The sequence below is a fragment of the Furipterus horrens genome, unplaced genomic scaffold (genome assembly GCF_987537825.1).
Source record: "Furipterus horrens unplaced genomic scaffold, mFurHor1.1.pri manual_scaffold_2, whole genome shotgun sequence".
Classification (NCBI taxonomy): domain Eukaryota; kingdom Metazoa; phylum Chordata; class Mammalia; order Chiroptera; family Furipteridae; genus Furipterus; species Furipterus horrens.
In genome coordinates this window covers 6,929,703-6,949,978 of record NW_028327172.1, presented here as the reverse complement: position 1 = coordinate 6,949,978, position 20,276 = coordinate 6,929,703, and the positions used below count along the sequence as shown (strand labels likewise).

Here is a 20,276-nt window from a genome sequence, read left to right as displayed (position 1 = left end):
CTGTTATGTGCACCCAATCCAGGGATCCAATCTGCAGCCGAGGTCTGTGTCCTGACTGGGAGTCGCACCCGCATCCTTTTGGTGCGTGAGATGACACTGCAACCAACTGAGCCACCCAGCCAGGACCTGAGTCTGATGTTAGATCCCAGGTGACTCCTGTGCACACTCATTCGGGCCCAGCCCTGATGGGGGAGAGCAGTGGAGCCACACTGGTGGAGGGAAAGGTAGATTGATTGACAGGCAGTATGACCAGCCGGCGCCAGATCTGCTTTTGCTTCTCCTGGAGGGAAGTAATGGAATTTCAGTGCTTGACCCTGAAAACTGTAGATTCCTCTAACTAGGGTTGGACCTCCATCCCCCACAAATCTCAGTGTGTTAAGGGAATGCGTTTCTTCTTTTTCAGAAGCCAGAGAAATAAAAGAAGATTCTTTTTTGCATGACAAAACTATCGTTTCAAATGTTATTTCAAACAAGGGTGTCTTGTCAAGACAATTAAATTTAAGAGGCTGTTTCTTTGGCCTGTGAAAGTAACCTTTACATTTTAAAAAGCTTGCGATTCTGATGCTTGCCTTTTTTCATAATGCGTTGCCCTGGCAATACTATTTAAATTCACATCTCTGTTTTCTAGAGGATATAAATACCTGTGCATCTTTGTTAAGCTAAAAGGGGCACACATCTCTCTTCTCCCAGAGTGGGAGGTAAAATGAACCCAAGAGGGCAAGATTTCTAAAACAAAGAGCTTGAGATTCTCGTCTCATTTAAAGGAACCCACAGGAGCAAGGGCAGCTGTTGTGAGGTGGAGGGTAGGGGGCATGAGGGCAGAGGTGATAGTTGAGAATCCCATTGGGAAAGAGGCAGGGAGGTGACGGAGCACGGGTACAAGCAGAGTGACATGGGTAGCTTGAGGCCTGTTGGCTGAGGTCAGGGACCCTGCGTCTGTTCCGGAGCCGGTCTACGAGGTAGCCGGGGTCCCCTCGCCTCCGCAGTGCTTGACCACCCATGAGTAGGACCAGGGAGGGGGATGGATGTTTGATCCAGGGCAGTGACTGTGCAGTGAATGCAAGGGGCCAGGGGGCTGTGGGCGTGTGTGGTGAGGACGAAGGATTGCCTAGTCTGGCTTCTCAGGGAAGGAAGAGCCATGGCAGAGGAGGGGCTGAAAGATGGAGACAAAAGGACAGGGCCTGGCAGAGGTGCGGGAGCCTGGTGCCGGTGGGGACTGATGACAGTGGAGTTTAAGCTGTGGAGGGCAGAGGGCGAGGCCCCAGGGCTGGAGAGCAGATGACATGGCCCTGCTGAGTTGCATGAGTCTCCAGCCCAGTGAGGTGGGGGTGGGGGTGGAAGCAGCCATAACAGGAAGGGAGCATGGACTTGGGGAGCATTTGGGGATGAACTCTTTGCTGTCCGTCTGACTAAACCTATTAACCTCAGTTTCCTCCTCTGTGAGACAGTCAGAACCGCTTTGACTCACAGCGCTCTGACTCCGGATGTCTTGTTCTTTTCTTACGTCAGCTGGTTCTCTGATCTTCCAGATACTGACAGCGTGTCCTGCAATTCATTTCAATTTTGACCCCCTACCTGCCATCAGTGTCAGGTCCCATAGATGGCCAGCTCATACCCACAAGACTGTCCCCTTTGAGACGGCCCAGGTTGTCCCCGGTACTTCTGTCCAACTGGTTGTACATTCAGGGGGTTTCCATGACACTCTCCTCAGGTTGAATAATTCTCTAGGATGACTTACAGGACTGAGGAACATGCTTTACTTATAAAGGACACAGCTCGGGAGCAGCCAAATAGAGAAGGTTCTTGGGGCTAGATATGTCACCAACCAGGACAGTCCTGGAACTCTGCCCCCTTCAGGGTTTTTATGGAGATTCCATTACTGAGGCATAATTGATGAGATCATTGGCCATTAGTGACTAGACTCAGTCTGCAGCCTCCTCCCCTCCCAGGAAGTCAGCGCTGGCCGGGGCTGCAAGTTCCAACCTGCTACTCACCAGTGCTGGGTGGTTTATTCTTGACAACCAGCGTCCAGCCTGCAGCTGTCTAGGCACCCCCTCCCCCACAGCAAGAGTCACCACCTAAGAGGACAAAAACCAAATACGTATTTGTTATATCACAGGTCGGAACAACAATATCCACCTTGAGGGGATTTCGAGATTCAAAAAGAGCCCCGACCAGTGCGGCTCAGTGGGTTGGGCGTTGTCCCGCACACCAAAAGGGCGAAGGTTAGATTCCTGGGTCAGGGCACCAGCCTGGGTGGCATGCGGGTCCATGGGAGGGGCAGCTGTTCGACGTTTCTCCCGCACGTCTTTGTCTCTCTCCCTCTCTTTCTCCTTCCCTTCCTCTCCCTCTACAAATAAATAAATAAATAAAATCTTAAAAAAAAAAAAAACCCAACAACAAAGACCCAGACATTAGTGTCCTCCCTGCCTGTTCCCTTTCACATGCTCCTCTGCCCAGCCGAGTCGCGGGTACACACGTCAGGCCGTGGCCCCTCAGGATCAGGAAAGCACAGTAGGACATCCATCGTCGTCGGCAGCTGTCCGTCTCGAGAGACGATGGTGTAGCTTCTTAAGGGTCTATCTGCACCGCCGAGAATGGCTGTGCAGTCCGACTCGGGAGTGACACGGTATCTGTCTCCTCCCGTGTTGAATCGACATCTTGCGATGACGCTGGAGTGTCCTCTCCAGTGAAGCTGAAGCTACAGAGCCTGGGCAGGGTGATATGGAGGGTCTGCTGTTGCCCATGCAGCAGACCCCCCCTCTCTTCGCAGCTGAAGGGTCCAAGGGAAAGACGGAGTCAATACAGCTTGGCTTCAGGTGCGCCGCAGGAGTTGCCGGTGTTGACTACAACGTCAAACCGCCTTAGGGACTCCGGCTCCGGATTTTCTGTCGGGGTTTACTCCCTTAGCCTTTCCCCTGAAGAGGTATGCCGCAAGGCAGCGGAGGTTTTTTGGAGTCAGAGTTTTCCTTCTCTGATGTGCCCTGACTGGAAGATCGAACCAGCGACACTTAGCTCGCAGGCCGACGCTCAATCCACTGAGCCAAACCAGCCAGGGCTACAGTAGGACATAGTACACAGTAAAGGACCATTATATTTTTGCTGCCTAGAACATGTGCGAACCAGACAGACTCCTGTTAAGCATAATACCCCCTCTGACATGTAAACAAACAGTTTTTGATTTTTTTTTTTTTTTTTTAGGATGCCACTCAACCTATTAAGTCACATCCATCAGGGCCTAATGTTTTCTGAGTGTTCAGTATACAACACGCCCAGCATGATTATCTTCCTTTTACAGATGAGAAGACTGAGGCTTAGAATGACCAAGTAATTTGTTCAAGATCACAAATTCTGGCTCCCAAACTCTTATCTTTAATTTCCTGAGTGATAGGGGTGCAAGCAGCCTCTTTTGTTCTAGGCTTTGGTCTTTCATCCTGGTTCCTGACACAGAGCTCCCAAGTCCCTGGAATTTCCTGGGTGACAGATAGGAGTGTCTTTTGTTCTAATGAGGTGACTTTTCATAGGCTCCTGGATGGGGGGCTGGGTGTCAGAAAGATCAAGCTGTGATGGAAAGTTTGGACGATTCAGCCCCACCCCTCATCCTCCAGGGAGGGAGGTTAATAATCACACCTACGGGATGAAGTCTCCACAAAAAATCCCTAAAGTTAAAGGGTTCAGAGAGCGTCTGGGTTGGTGAATACATCCGTGTGATGTGAGGGTGGTACACCCCAAATCCACGGGGCCAGAAGTTCCTCTGCATGGGACCCTTCTGGACCTTGCTGCCCTGTGTACTTCCTCATCTGGTTGTCCACCTGTATCCTTTATCCTACCCTTTATTATATAACCGCTAAGTGTAAGTGTGTCCCTGTGTTCTGTGGGCTGTTACGGAAAATTGCTGAACCTGGAGAGCGGATCTGGGAACCCCCAATTTGTAGCCAACTCAGGCCAACGTAGGAGTCGCCTCGGGACCCACTACTTGTGACTGGTGTCTGGAGTGGAGGCAGCCTTGTGGGACTGAGCCCGTAACCTGTGTGATCTGACGCTAATTCCAGGTAGACGGTGTCAGAACTGACTGTAGGACGCCTGGATGGTGCTGGAGAATTGGTTGGTGTGGGGAAAAAACCATTCACTTGGTGTCTGAAGTTTTGTGAGTAGAGAGTATAGAAAACAAAGATTTTCCTTTAAGAAGGGCTAGAATAATCTGGTCAGGGGGACTGGGAGGAGTGAAGAGCATCATGGAGTGAGCTTGGGGCCCAGGTGAGGAGCAGGAGAATTTCAGAGGCTGGGGCCCGGGTCTGCATGTGAGGGGCCAACAATGAGGTTGAAACAGTAAGCAGGGTGAATGGAAGGCTTTTGGAGGCTAAGGACCTTGCCTTTTTGGCTCAGGCTGTTGATGAGGGTAAACAGGAGACTGCCAGAATCAGATGTATGTTTCGGCAAAATCACATTGGCTGAAGCGTGGAGAATGGATGGATGTGGGACCGCTTAAGGCAGGGGTTGGTGAACTGGGGCTGGTAGGACTGGTTTTGTATCCACTGTGAGCTAAGAATGCGTTTTGCATTTTTAAAAATTATTTAAAAAAAAGATTTTATTTACCTTCAGAGAGAGGAGAAGGGAGGGAGAAAGAGAGGGAGAGAAACATCAATTAGTTGCCTCTCCTACATCCCCAACTGGGGAACCGGCCCACAACCCAGGCATGTGCCCTGACTGGGAATTGAACTCATGACGTTTTGGTTCACAGGCTGGTGCTCAGTCCACTGAACCACACCAGCCAGGGCAAGGGTTTTTGCATTTTTAAATGGCTAAAAAGCAAATCAGAAGAAGAAGAAGAATATTTTGTAGCACATGACAATGACATGAAATTCAAATCTCAGTGAAGCTCAAATAAAGTTTCTTTGGAACACAGCCACGTTCATTCACTTATGTATTGTTTATGGCAGCTTTTGACTATAGTGGCAGAGACTATAATACAGAAGTACTGACATGATATCCTTAATTTTGCCTCTTGGCTCACAGAGCCTTTAATAGTTACTATTTGCCCCCATACAGAAAACATTTGCTAAACTCTGAGCGAAGGGATTATGTGAGCGTTTCCGGCAAGAGGCCTGTACTGGGATAGTGACAGTGGGGTGGAGAACCCTGGGTGCATTTGGGAACTATTCAGGGGCAGACAGGCGGACTGGGTGCAGGGGGTGAAAGGAGGCCTCTAAGATGAAGCCCAGATTCCTGCATTGAGAACTGAGTGAATGGTTGCTGCTAAGAGGGAGCGTGGAACCGGGGGCTGGGGAAGGAGAGAGCCCCGGAGGGAGAGTGGGAAGAGTTGTCAGGCCTACTTTGTGTGATGGTCTGATTCCTGCAGGTTGGCAGTTTGCGTGTGTTGCCAAATATGCTAAGAACACCTCAAACTCTCGAGGGTCCAAGGCTGTGGCAGGGCACCTGGCATTCAAAAGCTTCTGTGCCGTAAAGGAGAGCAGGGACCTGTCTGCGTTTCCTGTCAGGTCAGCATCCAGGCTCTAAACGCTTGGGGAAGCACCTGAAGAATATGGAGATGTCCTTAGGTGCCTCCCCTCCCCTCCCCTATCACCTAGCTTTCCGGAGAGGGAGGGCCCTGCCTCTGCACGTTGGGAACAGCAGCCAAGTGAGCGGGTCCTTCGGGGGTCTTGGTTCCTGCTGAGGTCTGGGGTCAGAGCTGAGGCAGCCAAGGCCACCTGCTCTGTCCCCGGTCCCACGGTCCTGTTCTCTGGGAAGCAGCCCCAGCCTGGAAGGACTATTCCCTTGATTGCCCACAGATGGCGCTACAGGGATAGGCTGTGAATGGAGGTGGGGGTGCAGGTGGTGGGCTTGCGGGGGGGGGGGGGGCAGGCAGAGGGGAGAGAATCCTAACCGGTGCCTCCTCTCTAGGCCTGCTCCTACCTGCCAAGGGGACAGGGTGGCGTTCACAAAGCCGCCTTATTCTTTCCCAACTTCCTGCTCAGGCATGAAAGGGCCCTTATTTCTGGGGCCAAGAAGGACTCCTTCAGGGTGGGAGGGGGTGCAGTGCTGGGGGGTGCACTCATGGCATGTCCAGGCACCCTCTGCCGTCCAGCTCAAGCCATTGCCTCTGTCTTCTGGCAGTGGGATCTGCAGGGTTCCCGCCTCAGAAGCTTGCAGGGCACAGACTCCTCCTCTCTGGGAAGCATGCTGGACCTCACGCCCTCTGCCACCCAGACTTGCTCCCCATGCTCCTTTCTCCAAGCGTGTCCCCCTCACCCCTCCGCGTTGTGGTAGGGGGTTAGGGTTAGGGTTGGTGGTGGGGGGCAGTGGCTGGTACTCTGGACTGTTTACAGCCCAAGCTGGAAAGGTAAGGAAGGATGTGCGTCTGAAAACCGGCCTTTGTGTCTGGTCTCTACCTGGGAGCAGCCTGCTCCTGCCATGGGTGACACCAGTCATGGAGCTGCCGCGGCGCTTCCCCGACAGACAGCCTCCCTGACCTTCTTGACTCTTCCCCGAGGGGCCTGCTCCCCTTTCAGAGAGGAAGACACTGAAAACAAGACTCGCCTAAGGTTGTGTGGGGAGAGGGCCAGGCAGGTGGGACCCGTGCCTGGGACAGGGACAAGTGTGAGCAGAGGCCAGCTTGGACCTCGCCACTCCCAGCCTCCGGGAGCCGCCGGCCAATGGGATCCCGACGCTTCTGCTCTCCCAACACTCCTGGCCTCCTCGGTCCCCCCGCCCCCCAGGACCAACACTTTCAACACAGGGCAGGGCATTGAGCTCTAAAGGGGGCTCAGGGTGAAGTGGAAGCAGTACTAAGGGAGGGGCCCTCTCAGGGTCTTGAGCAGACCACCCAGGAAGCTGTGCTGGTGGGAGAGGGGGCAGGGGTTTGTGTCCCAGAGTCACTGTCCACAGTGCTGTGCTCCTGCCAGTCCCTGACCAGCCCGTGCCGTCCACCTCTTCAGAGGGCTGCCCCTGCCCGCAGTGCTGGAAGCTTCCTTTTCAAAGGATTCTGGGAGTCCTGACAGCCATGTGTGGTGAATGTCCACTCCCTCTCTCTGCAAGGGTGGAGCGCCCCCTCCCACCCCGACCAGGACCTCATACCTCTAGGCCAGCATTTCTCAAACTCCAGTCCTCATCCTTCCACCTGAGGGCTTGCAGAAACGTTTGGCTGGGCTCTATGCCTAGAGTTTCTGATTCAGGAAATCTGGAGCGACCCTGAGAACTCACATGTCTGACAAATTCACGGGTGGTACTGATGCTACGGGTTAGGGCCACTGTGCGCTGAAGGACTAGCTGAACAGGTCCGGGTTCTCCAGACCTTGCACATTCCAGAGAAAAGGTTGGCCCTGACTGACCCCCGGGAGATGGCTCCTAAACCCTTGGATTATACTGCCTGATAAGACAGGACACCTGGGGACTTTAAACCATACCAGATCATCTATGCTAACAGTGTGATTGATAGTGGGGGCCTTGGGCCATGTCTTAACAGTGTAACCTCTGGAGGGGCTGGAGATTAGGTAACTAAGGTCAGCCACACCTACATGAACAGCCTCCAGTAAAAACCTCAGACGCCAAGGCTGGGGCAACTTTTCCTGGTTGGCGACACTTCATGCCTGTTGTCGCACGTCATTGCTGAGAGAATTAAGTGCTGTCCCACGACTCCACTGGAAGCTTGCCCCTGGTCTCTGCTGGACTCTGTTCTATGTGCCTTTATCCTTTGCTTGTTTTAATTAAGATTGTCTTTATTTACTTTGAGAGAGAGGGGAAGGGAGGGAGAAAGAGAGGGAGAGAGACATCAATGTGGGAAACATACATCTATCAGTTTCCTCTCGCACACCCCCAACTGGGGACCTGGCCCACAACCCATACGTGTGCCCTGACTAGGAATCGAACCTGTGACCTTTCGGTTCACAGGCTGATGCTCAATCCACTGAGCCACACCAGCCAGAGCTATCCTTTGTTGATTTCAATTTGTCTCCTTTCACTGCAATAAACCATAACCATGAGTCCATCAGCTTTGCTGAGTTCTGTGTGTCCTTCTAGTGAGTCACTGAACTTAAGGATGGTCTTGAGGACCTCCAATGATGACCACACTTTGAGAACCACTGCTGCCCGAAAGCCTGGGTGTTGCTTTGTGGGGTAACCCTGAACAGTCCTCCTGGGTCCCTGGGCCTTAGTCTCCCCATCTGCAAATGGAGCTTTGGGCCAGTTTTGTCCTTGCTGGGTGCGACAGGGCCCCCAGAAGAGCCACATCTGGCAGAGCTGATAGAGAACATGCTGGCCTGTGGGTAGGGGGAATTTATGTAGACTAGCTCTTCTCTTTCCAGTAGCCGGGTCTGCCCATTACAGCCCTTCTCACCTGAGCCAGGACCACTCAGTGCTGCCCCTCCGGGGACCACCATCAGGGCAGTGGCCCACCTTCCACAGTCCTTGGGCCTCCCCTGCCCCCATCCTGTCCTGGCCTAAGACCAGGTCCTTGATCCAACACAGGGAGGAAGGACCCTTAGCGTCCACTGATTATGTGGCTTTATTCACAGACTCAGCACTTGCTGAGGGTGGAAGAAAAGAATACTTGGGGCCAGATAAGGGTGGCTGGGAGGCCATGCATGGGTGAGACTGGGGAGTTCGCAGGACAGAACCTGTTGGCCTGGCCAGGCCTGTGTGGGGCCGGCCAGAGGCACGCAGCATGCAGGAGACCTGGCTGGGTCTGCATGGAACAAACCTACCCAGGCAGCGGCTGGGGGCCGGGGAGGGACTGAGGGTTTCTCTGGGGCACGGTGTAGCGGTGTGAGGCTGGACAGCAGGCACGTCTGCCCCTCACTCCGGGGAAGTGACATAGTGGACAGTCAGGGTGCCTGCGGCCTGGTTCTGCTGCTGTGTCAGGACTGGCTGTATGACCAGCCAGGTTGACGCCTCCTGGTGCCATTACCCTGCTGATGCTTGGGCATCTGCCTTGGGGGTGACCCACATAGGGACACTCTGAGGACATTGGTAGGGAGGCTGGACAGTCCTGGAGAGTGTGCCTAGGGCCCCGCGGAGTGGGCTCTGCCTGTGGAGGGAGGGGATCCCCAGCCAGGGGCTGGTCCCTGTGAGCTACGCTTTTCTCTTGCTGTTTGGTGCCAGTTCCCAGCTGCGGTCCCAGGGGGCGCCATTTGCCACCCCAGCCCAGGCCATCCAGGAGGCCAAGGAGGATTGTAAACGTAAATCTTTCTCCCAGCCTCACGGCTGGCTCCCCACAGACTTCCTGCCTAAAAGCAAACAAGGAATCCAACGGCCGGATCCTCCTCCCGGGGCCTTCTTTCTGGTGAAGAGCCTGTTCCCACCCAGCAGGGAACAGAAAAACCAGTTCCCCGAGTTCACTCCCTGCCTGGGAATAGCAACGTGTGGAAAGTTGGCAGGGTCTCTCTGGGCTACCTGGGAAGGTGACCTCGGGTCCTGGGAAGCCTGGAGAGGACTGAGCAGAGCCCGGGGTCTGAGGTCACAGCCCCTGCCCGCCTTTTCCCGGGCTCTGGGCTCTTCGGGGGGCTGGGGTGGAGGGAAGAGGGCGAGGGGGTTATCAGCACTGGCGGGAGGGGGTGCGGTGCACAGAGCCAGGGCGCTTGGGGATCTTGCGCCAGCGTCGCTTGTCCCAGCGGCAGAGCAGCAGCAGGCGGAAGGTGTCCCGGAAGGCTTTGTTGCAGAGTGCGTAGCACATGGGGTTGACCGTGCTGTTGACGTAGCAGAGCCAGTAGCCCAGCTCCCACAGGGTCTCAGGAACACAGTCCTTGCAGAAGGTGGACACCAGCACCATGATATTGTATGGTGTCCAGGTGAGGATGAAGGCCAGCAGGATGGCGCTCAGGGTCCGAGCCGCCTTCTTCTCCTTGACCAGCGAGAAGGTCTTCCGCTTGGCCAGCTGCTCCTTCCCGCGGGGCTTCTGGCTCTTGCCCGTTCTCTCGCGTCCCTTCCGGGTCGGCCTCTTGACTGTGTTCGGGGAGCTCCGCGGCGGCTGCTTGGCGGGGGCCTGCGCCTCCGGGTCCACCATAGGCATCCTGATCGCCACCTCGGGGCCCGGCTCCTCGCCCTCCGAGGACGTGAGGGACTCCATGGAGCCTTCGTCCTCTTCCTCCTCCTCCTTCCAGCTGTAGGCCTGCAGCAACCTGGGGGTCCGGCAGCAGCGACAGCAGCGCCCTGGGGGGCTGTCCGGCGAGCCCTCAGCCCCTGGCTGGGACCGCTCTGAGCTGCTGCTGCTGCCGCCGCCTCCCTTGCCAGCTGTCTCGGAGCCCTGCAGAGCCGCCAGCTCCCGGGCCCGGTTTTCTGTCTCCCGGTAGATGCGCCAGTAGAGTATGCACATGACCGTGACGGGGAGGTAGAAGGCGGCCATGGCTGTGCCGAAGGTGATGATGGGCTGGGAAAGGAACTGGATGTAGCACTGCCCGGCCAGCACCGTCCGCTCCCCCACCAGGTACTGCCAGAAGAGGATGGCCGGGGCCCAGAGGACGAAGGAAACCACCCAGGCCAGGCCGATCATCAGGGCCGCCCGGCGGGGCGTGCGCTTGGCCCGGTAGCTCAGGGGCCGGGTCACGGAGAAGTAGCGGTCAAAGCTGATAAGCAGCAGGTTCATGACGGAGGCATTGCTGGCCACGTAGTCCAGGGCCAGCCAGAGGTCGCAGGCCAGCGTGCCCAGAGCCCAGTGGCCCATGAGCAGGTACGTGGTGTAGAGGTTCATGGAGAAGGTGCCGATAATGAGGTCGGCGCAGGCCAGGCTGAGCAGGAAGTAGTTGTTGACTGTCTTGAGCTCTGTGTTGACCTTGAAGGAGATGAGTACCAACAAGTTGCCTGTCACTGTGGCCAGTGACAGGAGGCCCGTGGTGATCCCAATGAAGGCCACTTGCCAGGGACCCTTTCCTGGTGCCAGGACAGTGATGTTGGGGCTGACAGCAGGCGGGGCCGAGGTATTCATGGTGGCTGGGTGGGACTGAGGGGACAGCCCCTTCCTCTAGTTACACGACAGGGCTTCCTCAAGGGGAGATCATCACCTGAAAAGAGAGGAGGCAGGCTTTAGTTGGGCTGCCGGATACCTTCCACGGCCTGGCATGGCAGGTGCTAAGAACACAGCCTCCACCCTCCCAGAGCTTCAGGCCAGACAGCGTCACCCTCCCTGGCTGGCCGGTCCCTTCCTGTTCTGGTGTCCACACATGGCCATTTATAACACATGTCCCCAGCCATGAATGGGTTTGCCAGCAGCATGGGGGTGGGGGCGGCCTTGGAATCTGGGGATCTGACTCCTCATTCAGCTTCACCGTTCAGACTCAGAGCCTTAATTTTCTCCTTGGGAAATTGCTGCTAATTCTTGTCTTCCTTCGCTCACATGGCAGAGTTGGGAGACGTGCTTTGTATACAGTACTGCCAAATTTTCAAAGCGTTTCGCTCATTTTATTAAAGCTCTCATTTACTGAGTAGTTACTACACACCAGACACAGTGCTAAGCACTTCACTGGATTATCTAATCTAACTGTCGTACATTTCTTTGAGGAAGGTCACTGATGATCTCTGTTTCACCGAGGTGACCGTGGCTGCAAGGCCCGATCACGGTGACACAGGAGGGGAGATAGTTAGAACCCACTTTCTCCTTTGAGCATGTGGAGCTCCAGGGGGGTAAAATTCCTTCAAAGAAGGAGACATGGAAAGGCAGGGCAGGGCTCCAGGGAAGGTAAGGGGAAAGAGATGGGAGCAGAGGGGTGCCATGTGTGAGTGTGTGTGTGGGGGGGGGGGCAGAGAGAGAGATACGGAGAGAGAGAGAGAGAGAGAGAGAGAGAGAGAGAGAGAGAGAGGAGGGCCCTGCTTGGAGCTGCATCTGACCCGTGACCCCTCTGTGAGGACAGCCGGGGAAGTGGACACGTGCCTGGTGGCAAGAGGTCTGCAGTGAAAGCAGGCAGCAGGGGCAGGGGACTCAGTTCCCAGATAAGTGGGCTCTGGCCCCAGATGGGGTGTGGGAGGCCCTCTCCGTCTCCCCACTCTGTTCCCAGACTCCAGCTGAGTGGGGGGCAGCAAGCAGAACAAGACGATCCCCTAGATTTTTTCTGGAAACTGGAGTCCAGCCCAGGCACTAAATGTGGGTAAAGGGAAAAGCAAGGACTCTTAGCCACCTCCTGGCCGGGCAGAAGGCACCCCAGCTCAGCCATGGCCTCGCTGCTGGGTTTTAGCAGGTTCCTTTCCTGTTCTGGGCCTCAGGCATCCATCCGTCCATGGAAGAGACTGGGGTGTCCTCTTACCTGCAGCTGTGGCTTCAGGGGCTGTCTCGTTGGAACAGATGCAAGGGAGAGGTTTTGGGAAAGGGCCCACCAAGCCCTGGTGTTCCTGGAAACCAGGCCTGTGACAGAGACTAGAGTGCCATGCCTGTGAGAGGGTCGCTGTGTGACAGGTGGCCTTGGGGGTGAGTGGCTGTGATCGTGTGTGACCTGGAGTGTGTGTGGCCGCAGGCATCTCCACGCCTCGTGGTGAACTATCGGTGTGTGAGCGTGACTCTCAGCGTGGAAAGGTCGGAGCGTGACTCACGAGCAAGAAGGTCTGTGACTGTCAGTGTGTCCGGGACAGTTTGCACGCGAGGGGGCCCATTTAACCTCCTGGTCGAAGGACCTGGACTCCGGAGCCACACTGTTTGCATTCGAATCCAGGCTGCTCCTCGACTGGGAGTGTGATCTCTGCTCAGGACATAACTGCTTTGTGCCTTGGTTTCCTCTACTGAAAAATGGGGTTAATACTAGTCCCTAGCCAACCAATCAAGGGATCGCTGTGAGGCTGAAAGGAGTCAATAGCTGTAAAGTGCCCAGAACAGCCCTGGTGCGCAGGCTCCCGTGACTCTTAGCGTGGGGGGCAGCGAGGACTCCCTGCCGCTAAGGGGCCTCTAACACCGAGACAACAGCAACTACTAACAATACTGAGCATCGCTGTTATTTAGTGCTGAGGGCCAGACGCCGCTCACAGTGCTCATGTGCCTCTTGGCAATTAATCGTAATGGGGAGCCTCTGACCAAGGCCTTGTTCGTCTCTCCATTTTACAGATGAAGAAACCGAGACCGAGAAAAGCGAGATAATTTGCACACGATACACAAGGAAGGCAGGAATCACGATAGGAGCTCACGGTGTTTGTCCCAGTGAAACTATAAAAACTGATGGTCGGCCCAGGGGCCAGAGTTGGCCAGTTTGGACGTTTAAAGTACGGCGTGGCAATGTTATTGATTTTGCTCACTTCGTTTTGTCGTGTCCTCCTTCCTTAACCAAAGTCAAGTGCTGGGTGGGAGGCTGGGCTGGGACAGGCCTGAGGGGCCTTCCTGGACACCAGCCTTGGCAGGGGGCCCCCTGCTCGCCTCCTGTCCCTCTGATCTGAACCCAATGCCGTTTAATGCCCATTGCACAACGGAACGACAGAGGCCCAGAGCAAAGGGGAGGCAGGCATCATGGTGCCCAAGGGGGTATTGCCCACCCGCCAACTCCCAGGTGCCTCCGAGCAGCTCCGTAGCCCCCAGTGGCAACCTGGGCCAAAGCCCTGCAAAGGCTTTACGAGAACGGGGGCCTGCTGGCCCGAGAGGCCACCCCTTCGCAGCTGCAGGGGCCTCCCTCAACGCTGAGCCAAGCCCCCCATCCGCCGCTGTCCCTACAGCAGGTCTAGGGCCAGGGCGAGGCGAGGGAGGCACTTGCCTTGGGTGCAAAATTTAAGGAGTTGCCCCGAAATTCAATCATCAAGAAAATAACAATGTAATGTAATATTTAAAAATGAAACTTAATGCAAACATCCATAATAAAATCTTAAACAGAGACAGGCTCCCACCCTGCACTTGCACAAACACCCTTATCACCCATGCCTTGCCTTCACCTGGCCCTGGTGTGATGAAACCTTAGGGACAAAAGCAGACGGCCCGCCTGCCTGTGCGCTGTGGTTTGCTGTTTGATTTCTAAAAGTGTTACATTACTACAGTATGTATCTTGATCAGGGAGGGTTTTTTGGTGCCCCACCCCCCTTGCATTTTACACTGAGGTGCGGGCCTCACTCACCTACCCTGATTCCAGCATTGTGGCCTCTGAATTCCAGCCCTGGCTCTGAATCTCAAGGCTGCCCTTCCTGGCTATGTGATTATCAGCAACGACTTAACCCTTCCTTTCCCAGCTGCCCTGCATTCCCCAGCTGATGGGGATGCCAACACCCAAAGCACCTGGCTCTGAAATGGCACTCAAAGGCCTCTGTTATTATTTCTGGCTCCTTCTCCTGATGCTCCGCCCAGCCCCTCTGGCCCCATCCTTTCCCTTCCCTTCCAGACCCCAGGCACAGCCCCTCTCTGGTCTCCACATCGGCGTCTGAGAAGACTTGACAGGATCCTGAAACTGCCATCTCAAGATGCTGAACAGAAAGGACCCAAGCCTCTGAGCTGAGGCTGCAGGAGCTGACGGCTCCTGTGCTCCCTCAGCCGGGCCTGGAACGATGTCTCCTTGCGGTGGGAACCTGGCCACCGCTGCCCATCATGACTGAGGCCAGGCTCGTATTGGAAGCTAGCTAAGGCTCTGAGGAATTAAAAGAAAAAAAAAAGTTTCAGAAAGGGGGACCTGCGAGAAGAAGGGGTCCTTGGAAGTGAGGAGGCTGGAAGGAATCCCTCTCCTGAATGGCTGGAAGTCCCTTCCAACTTCCTCATTTTTTTAACTATCCTCACTCAAGGACGCGCTTATTGGTTTTAGAGAGAGGGGAAAGAAAGGGGGAGAGGGAGAGAGATATTGCTGTGAGAGAGAAACATTGATTGGTGGCCTCTCCTACGTGCCTTGACCGGGGACCGAACCCACAGCCTTTCGGTTTACGGGACAATGCTCCAACCCGTGGAGCCACCCTGGCCAGGGCTAAGTTTCTCATTTTAAATTGCTAGCCACCATAATTAACCCCCTCCTTCATTCTAGGCACTTGGTGTATGATATTATTTCCCTTAATCCATGGTGCACCTCGATGGGGGGAGGGTAGCTGTTTTCCCTTTTTGTTGTATTTTTGTTGTATTTTTTCCATTACCATTTAGTCCCCTTACATGCCCCCACACCCTGAAATCACCACACTGTTGTCCATGCTCTGTTTTATAGACGAAGACACTGGGTGGAGGGTGGGGGGAGTGGCTAAATGACTCCCTGATGGTCTCTCACGGGAAGTGCGGGAGCAGGGACTCTGTGGCCCCAAGGTCTGCATTCTTCCCACTGGGCCGGCCTATGAGCTATAAGGACTAAGGCTTCCCATCCGAAACAAAGGGGACGGGGAGGAGAAGAGTAGAGGTCCTGGGGAACTGAACCCTGATTCTTACCACCCTCTGGGGCTTCTGAGCTCCTGGGGTGCAGCTCAGAGCAGCTGTCAAAGGCTCGGCCTTTCTCCCAGGATCAGAAGCACGGGAGTCCTCTCCCAAGCCTCTCTGGGACAGTGATGTGCTCAGGAGAAGGTTTCTACTCTGGTCCCTGATGTGTGGCCTTGGGCAAGTCTCCTTAACCTTTGGCTGGGGACAGTCCTCTGCCTGTTCAAGGCTACTGCCCGTCAGCAAGATGATGGTTGTGAAAGCACCAGGCTTCCTGTGGCTCCAGCTGATTGCACTGGGGGGTTTGAGCTCTGGGCTGAGTCAGGGCGCGAGCGCGAGGGGGTTGGGGGGGAGAGAGGGAGAGAGAGAGGGGGGGGGGGAGAGAGACAGAGAGAGAGAGAGAGAGAGAGAGAAGCATTCATTTGTTGTTTCACTTATTTATGCATCATTGGTTGATTCTGGTATGATATGTGCCCTGATTGGGAACTGAATTTGCAACCTTGGCATATCGAGATGACACTCTAAACAACTGAGCTACCTGGCCAGGGCTAATAATATTAATATTATCATAGCAACTGGTCATAGCAACTGGTATTTACCGACTGCTTACAGTATACCAGACACGACTGTAAGCATTATATACATTATTTTTAATCCTCACCCGAGGGATACGTCTATTGCTATTAGAGAGAGAGGGAGGGGTGGGTGGGTGTTGGGGGGGAGACAGAAAGAGGAACATTGATGTGAGAGAGAAGCATCAATCAGTTGCCTCCCCTCTGTGCCCCGACTAGGAATCGGACCCACAACCTTTCGGTGTACAGAACGACATTCCAAACAACTGAGCCACCTGGCCAGGGCAGCATTATACACATGATTTAATTGACCCATTATAACTCCTTGCAAAGTAGGTTCTATTATCCTCAATTTGCAAAAGGGGCAATTTTCTGAAGGGTCTCTAAGGCTTTAAGGACCGTGCAGCTGGTTCATCAGCAACGCTACCAGCATTTGGACCCAGGCAGTCTGTCTCTGAGAAACCTCTTGGATCCCTACTCTGAACTGCCTTGTGGGGATGGGGGGCTCAAAAGCCTCCTTGTCCACATGGACAAGCTTGACCAAATCTAGTTTAATTCAGTCAGTAGTGAGGAGTTGATCCTTCCTTTAGGATCTGGCTTGTGTGTGTGTGTGTGTGTGACAGGGCCTGTCATGTATCTGTGTGATGGATGATGACAGTGTGGTAGGAAGGGAGAGGTGTAGCTGTAGCTCTCTGAGAGGCAGGGTAATGACTGTGTCTGCTTCATTCATGGCTTTAAGCCTAGCACTTGGCACACAGTAGTTGCTCAATAAACACTTGTGGAATAAATACATGAATGTATACATGTTGTCATCCTGCTTGGTTTCAGGCCCAGGGGCATGAGGATGAGCCTGCAGAGGTCAGGACCAGCTCCAGAGGATGGTCCCTGTGTTCCCTCCGGTTCTGTATTTCCTCACCTGCCAGGTCCCTGTCCCTGGGGTGAGGCCCTGCCTGGCTTGAGAGCACAGCACAGCCACTGGCATCTTCATCTGTGGACCAAGAGTGTGGATTGAGGTAACAGGACAGGCATGGGCATGGGATGGTGCCTGTCCATGCTAGGGGAGGAAAGTGTCATCCTGGACTCAAAGAGTTAAGGGATGAGGTCAGAGCCTTTAGCAGGGCAGGCCAGACTATTGACTGCCAGGGCCCTGGACAAATCCCCTGGGGCTGTGGATCTGGATGGTGAGAGGAAGGGGGAGGGAGGGAGCTACTGGGGGAGGCTGGGAGAGGTTGCTAGGAGTGGGATTCCTGAACACTAGGGTCTCTGGAACCTGACCACTGGCCGAGGAGTGGAGAAGGGGAGGCAGAGAATGAGGGGGTGCTGGCGAAAAATTCAAGGAGGAGGAGGAGTGAAGCCATTTTGTAATTCCAGGCCTGGGAACCTGCAGAACCCTGACTGGAAGAAATGGGCAATATTGGGGAGGAGGTACAAGATGGGGGCTGTGGGGCTGGGCACCTGAGACCTCACATGGGCAGTGAGTGACATCCCCTCTGTTGGGGCTAGGCTGTCAGAGGTGGCAACCTCCCCCGGCTTAATTTTTCTCTGAAGGTAGCTCTAGACCCATTAAAGGTACACAAAACTTCCACCTCTGATGCCTGGCCTTGGAAACGAGGGGGTAAACAGATACAATTCAGCACATGTTCAGGCTCAACAGTCTCCACAGAAGCACCAACTAGCCCTGGGGTTGGGGGGTAGAGGTGGGGGAGCGGCTATCAGTTAAATGCTTATAAATGCACTGCTGAGCGAGACGAGGAGCCCGGCCCCAGAACCACTGCCAAATGCCCTCACCATGGGTGGACCTGACTTCGGCAGGACCATGCCAGAGCCTGGCAGTAGCAGGCTGGGCCCTGGACCTCACTCCCCAGGGGGCATCGGAAGTGCTAGGCCCTCAGACCCTCTCTGCACGCCCCCTGCTCTTCACTGCTGTGCTCTCGTCCCCACTTCCTCTCTTCTCTCTCCCTCCCTCCCGCTCCTTCTAGGCATCACCATGGCATCACAGCGGAGCAGAAACCCAGGGAGATAGTCACCCACCTCTCCCCACCTGCCACCCGCCGGAGCCCAAGCTCCTGCCTCCCAGAGCTTGCCGCTCCTCAGCCCGCCACCCTGCTCAGGCAGGTGGGAGTGTGGCAGTGAGGGCAAAGAGAATGGGGTCCAAGCCCCAACCAGACCCCTAAATATCCCCTCTGTGACCACAAGCACATCCCCCTATTCAGCCTCAGTCTCTCCCCCTGTACAACAGGAAGGTTCCTTTCCAGGTGTGATGTGACCTCTGCCTATCCCCTTCTTGACACTCTGGCGTCCTCTTCTGGCTTTAGGATTCAGCTTTCAGACCTCCAGGCCCCAACCCGGGAGCCAAGAGTCACATCTCTTGCAGCTCCGGTTTGCCATCTCCTCTCCTGCCTTCTCTATGGCGGTGGTGACCACCGCTGCCTAGTGGCTGAGGTCAGGGGTCAGAGAAATAGCTCTCATCTGACGGCTCAGTGAGCAGTTGATTACCCCGGGACAGGAGTCTGTCCGGCTGCGGGAGACGCGCTGACTTCTTCCGGCCAGCTGGCCAGGGTCTGGGTCAGTCTGGTGAAGCGGCAGGTACGTTTTGTGGGAAGAGGTGCACCCCTGTCTACTGGCACTGACAACACCCAAGCAGCACTGTCTGAAAGACCCAGTGACAGCCGACCGTCCCTCCCCAGCTGCCAGCCCAGGAACTGGCAACTCTGCAAGAATCAGAGCTCAAGGCCCGACGCCCAGTCCCATGTCGTGCAGCCTGGGGCTACGGGGACGCATACCTGGCATCGGTGCCCATTAGTGTCCATTACCTGGACACAGGACTGAGACCTGCCCTGAGGGAGCCCAAGACACTGAGAACACAGGGAATGCCCTCTGGGCCCCTGCACATGTTAGCACCGTGTCCCCGGACAAGCGTGGCCGTCCATGTGCCCACTTGTCCCCGGAGCGCCCTGGGGCTCTTGGCCCGGGCCCCTGCTGGCTTCTGGCCCAACACCCACCTTGGCATCCAGCTTGTCCATCTGGCCGGCAGCTTGGTTCAGTCCATCTTGGGGGGGCTGAAGGTGGATGGGGGTGGTGGGATTCAGAATTCCCTGAAGGAGGAGAGGAGGGGTTCTGGGACTGGCACCCCAATTGGGGGGGTCAACCTCCCACAGGACACTTGATGGCGAGGGCTGCTTCCTGGCCATCTGCCCTTCCCACTCTGTCTCTGGGGTTCTGGAGGCTGTGCCTGCTACGTGGTGGCCTGGTCCCTTCTGGGCTCCAGGTCCAGCTTCCTAAGGGGGTCTCCATCTCCTCTGCCTGTGGAACTCCCCCCACCTCTCAAAAAGCATCAGGTGTATCCACTCAAAGCCAGGGTACAGGGTGTTTGGGGCAGCCAGTGTCCAATGCTGTAGAGCCTCCTTGGTCTCTAGACCCCTCCCTGGCCCCCTCTTCTCTTTGGGGTCCATCCACATTTCCTTGTAGTCTGGTCCCTACCTCGATCCCAGGACCCTGCTTCTCTGGTCCCCACCTAGCTGGAGCCCCTCCCAAGCCCTTCCAGATGTACTCACCATGGGGCTGGAGAGGGGTCTGTAGGGTCTTCAACCCCACTGCCTCCTGGGGGCTGGCGGTGTCTCCAGGGACCCAAACACCTGGCTCCCGGGGGGTAGCTGCGTCCTGTGCTGGCAGCCGGAGAGGCACAGCCAGTGATTGGCATGTCCCACCCCCTGGCACGCCAGCCTGGGGGTGGGGGGGAGGGAGGAAGGGAAAGAGAGGGAGGGAGAAAAGGAAGGGAGGGGAGTTGGAGGGAAGCCTCAGGCAACGTCTGGGGTTGGACTGGGTCCTGGAGTGTGCCCCCCTCCTCCACCAGGGCCCCCAATGCGAGCCCGGAGAGGGAGCGGGGAGGGCATGAGGAAGATGAGCCCAGCGAGGCTAAAAGTCCAGAACGAGAGAGAAGGCGGATACAGGGAGACAAACACCCACGCCCACTGCACACAGACTCGGCGGCACACACACGCCCTCACAAAGGCACACTCTGTTTCCTCAGGCTCCTTCCCCCACCCAGCCTAGAGCCCCCAGCCCGCATGCACCGGGGTCCACACGCACTCCCCGGGACTTGCACGCCTCCTTCCCTCTCGCACGCTCTGCCCCCTGCACATCCCACATGCCCACCCACCCACCCGGCCCCACACCCTGTTCTTCCTCCCTGCTGCGAAGGAGCTAGGTTCCTTCTGTTTGGAAATGACACATTGGGCCTCATGTGAGAGGCTCCAACTTGGAACAGACCCAGAGGGCTGGCGCACCCGCCCCGGGGCTGAGCCGACGTGGCTGCGTGCTGGGCTGTGTGCTTGTGTGTCTGTGCACGCTGCACAGCCCGGTGTGAGGGCAGACGGGGGGTGAGTGGGGGGCGACGTGCCTGCTCCACGCGGTGCGGAGTGCTCCGCACATGTGTG

General features: G+C 55.8%; 1 protein-coding gene across 1 annotated transcript; it reads right to left on the bottom strand.

Moving 5' to 3' along the window:
• Positions 1 to 8,481: 8,481 nt before the first annotated feature.
• Positions 8,482 to 19,893, bottom strand: CHRM1 (cholinergic receptor muscarinic 1). Its single transcript, XM_090259987.1, has 3 exons — positions 19,395 to 19,893; positions 18,843 to 18,935; positions 8,482 to 10,991 (listed from the first exon to the last, which is right to left on the bottom strand). Exon 3 carries the CDS (start codon positions 10,913 to 10,915, stop codon positions 9,530 to 9,532), a length of 1,386 nt encoding a protein of 461 aa, XP_090116113.1. The 5' UTR covers positions 10,916 to 10,991; positions 18,843 to 18,935; positions 19,395 to 19,893; the 3' UTR covers positions 8,482 to 9,529.
• Between the last annotated feature and the right edge of the window lie 383 nt (positions 19,894 to 20,276).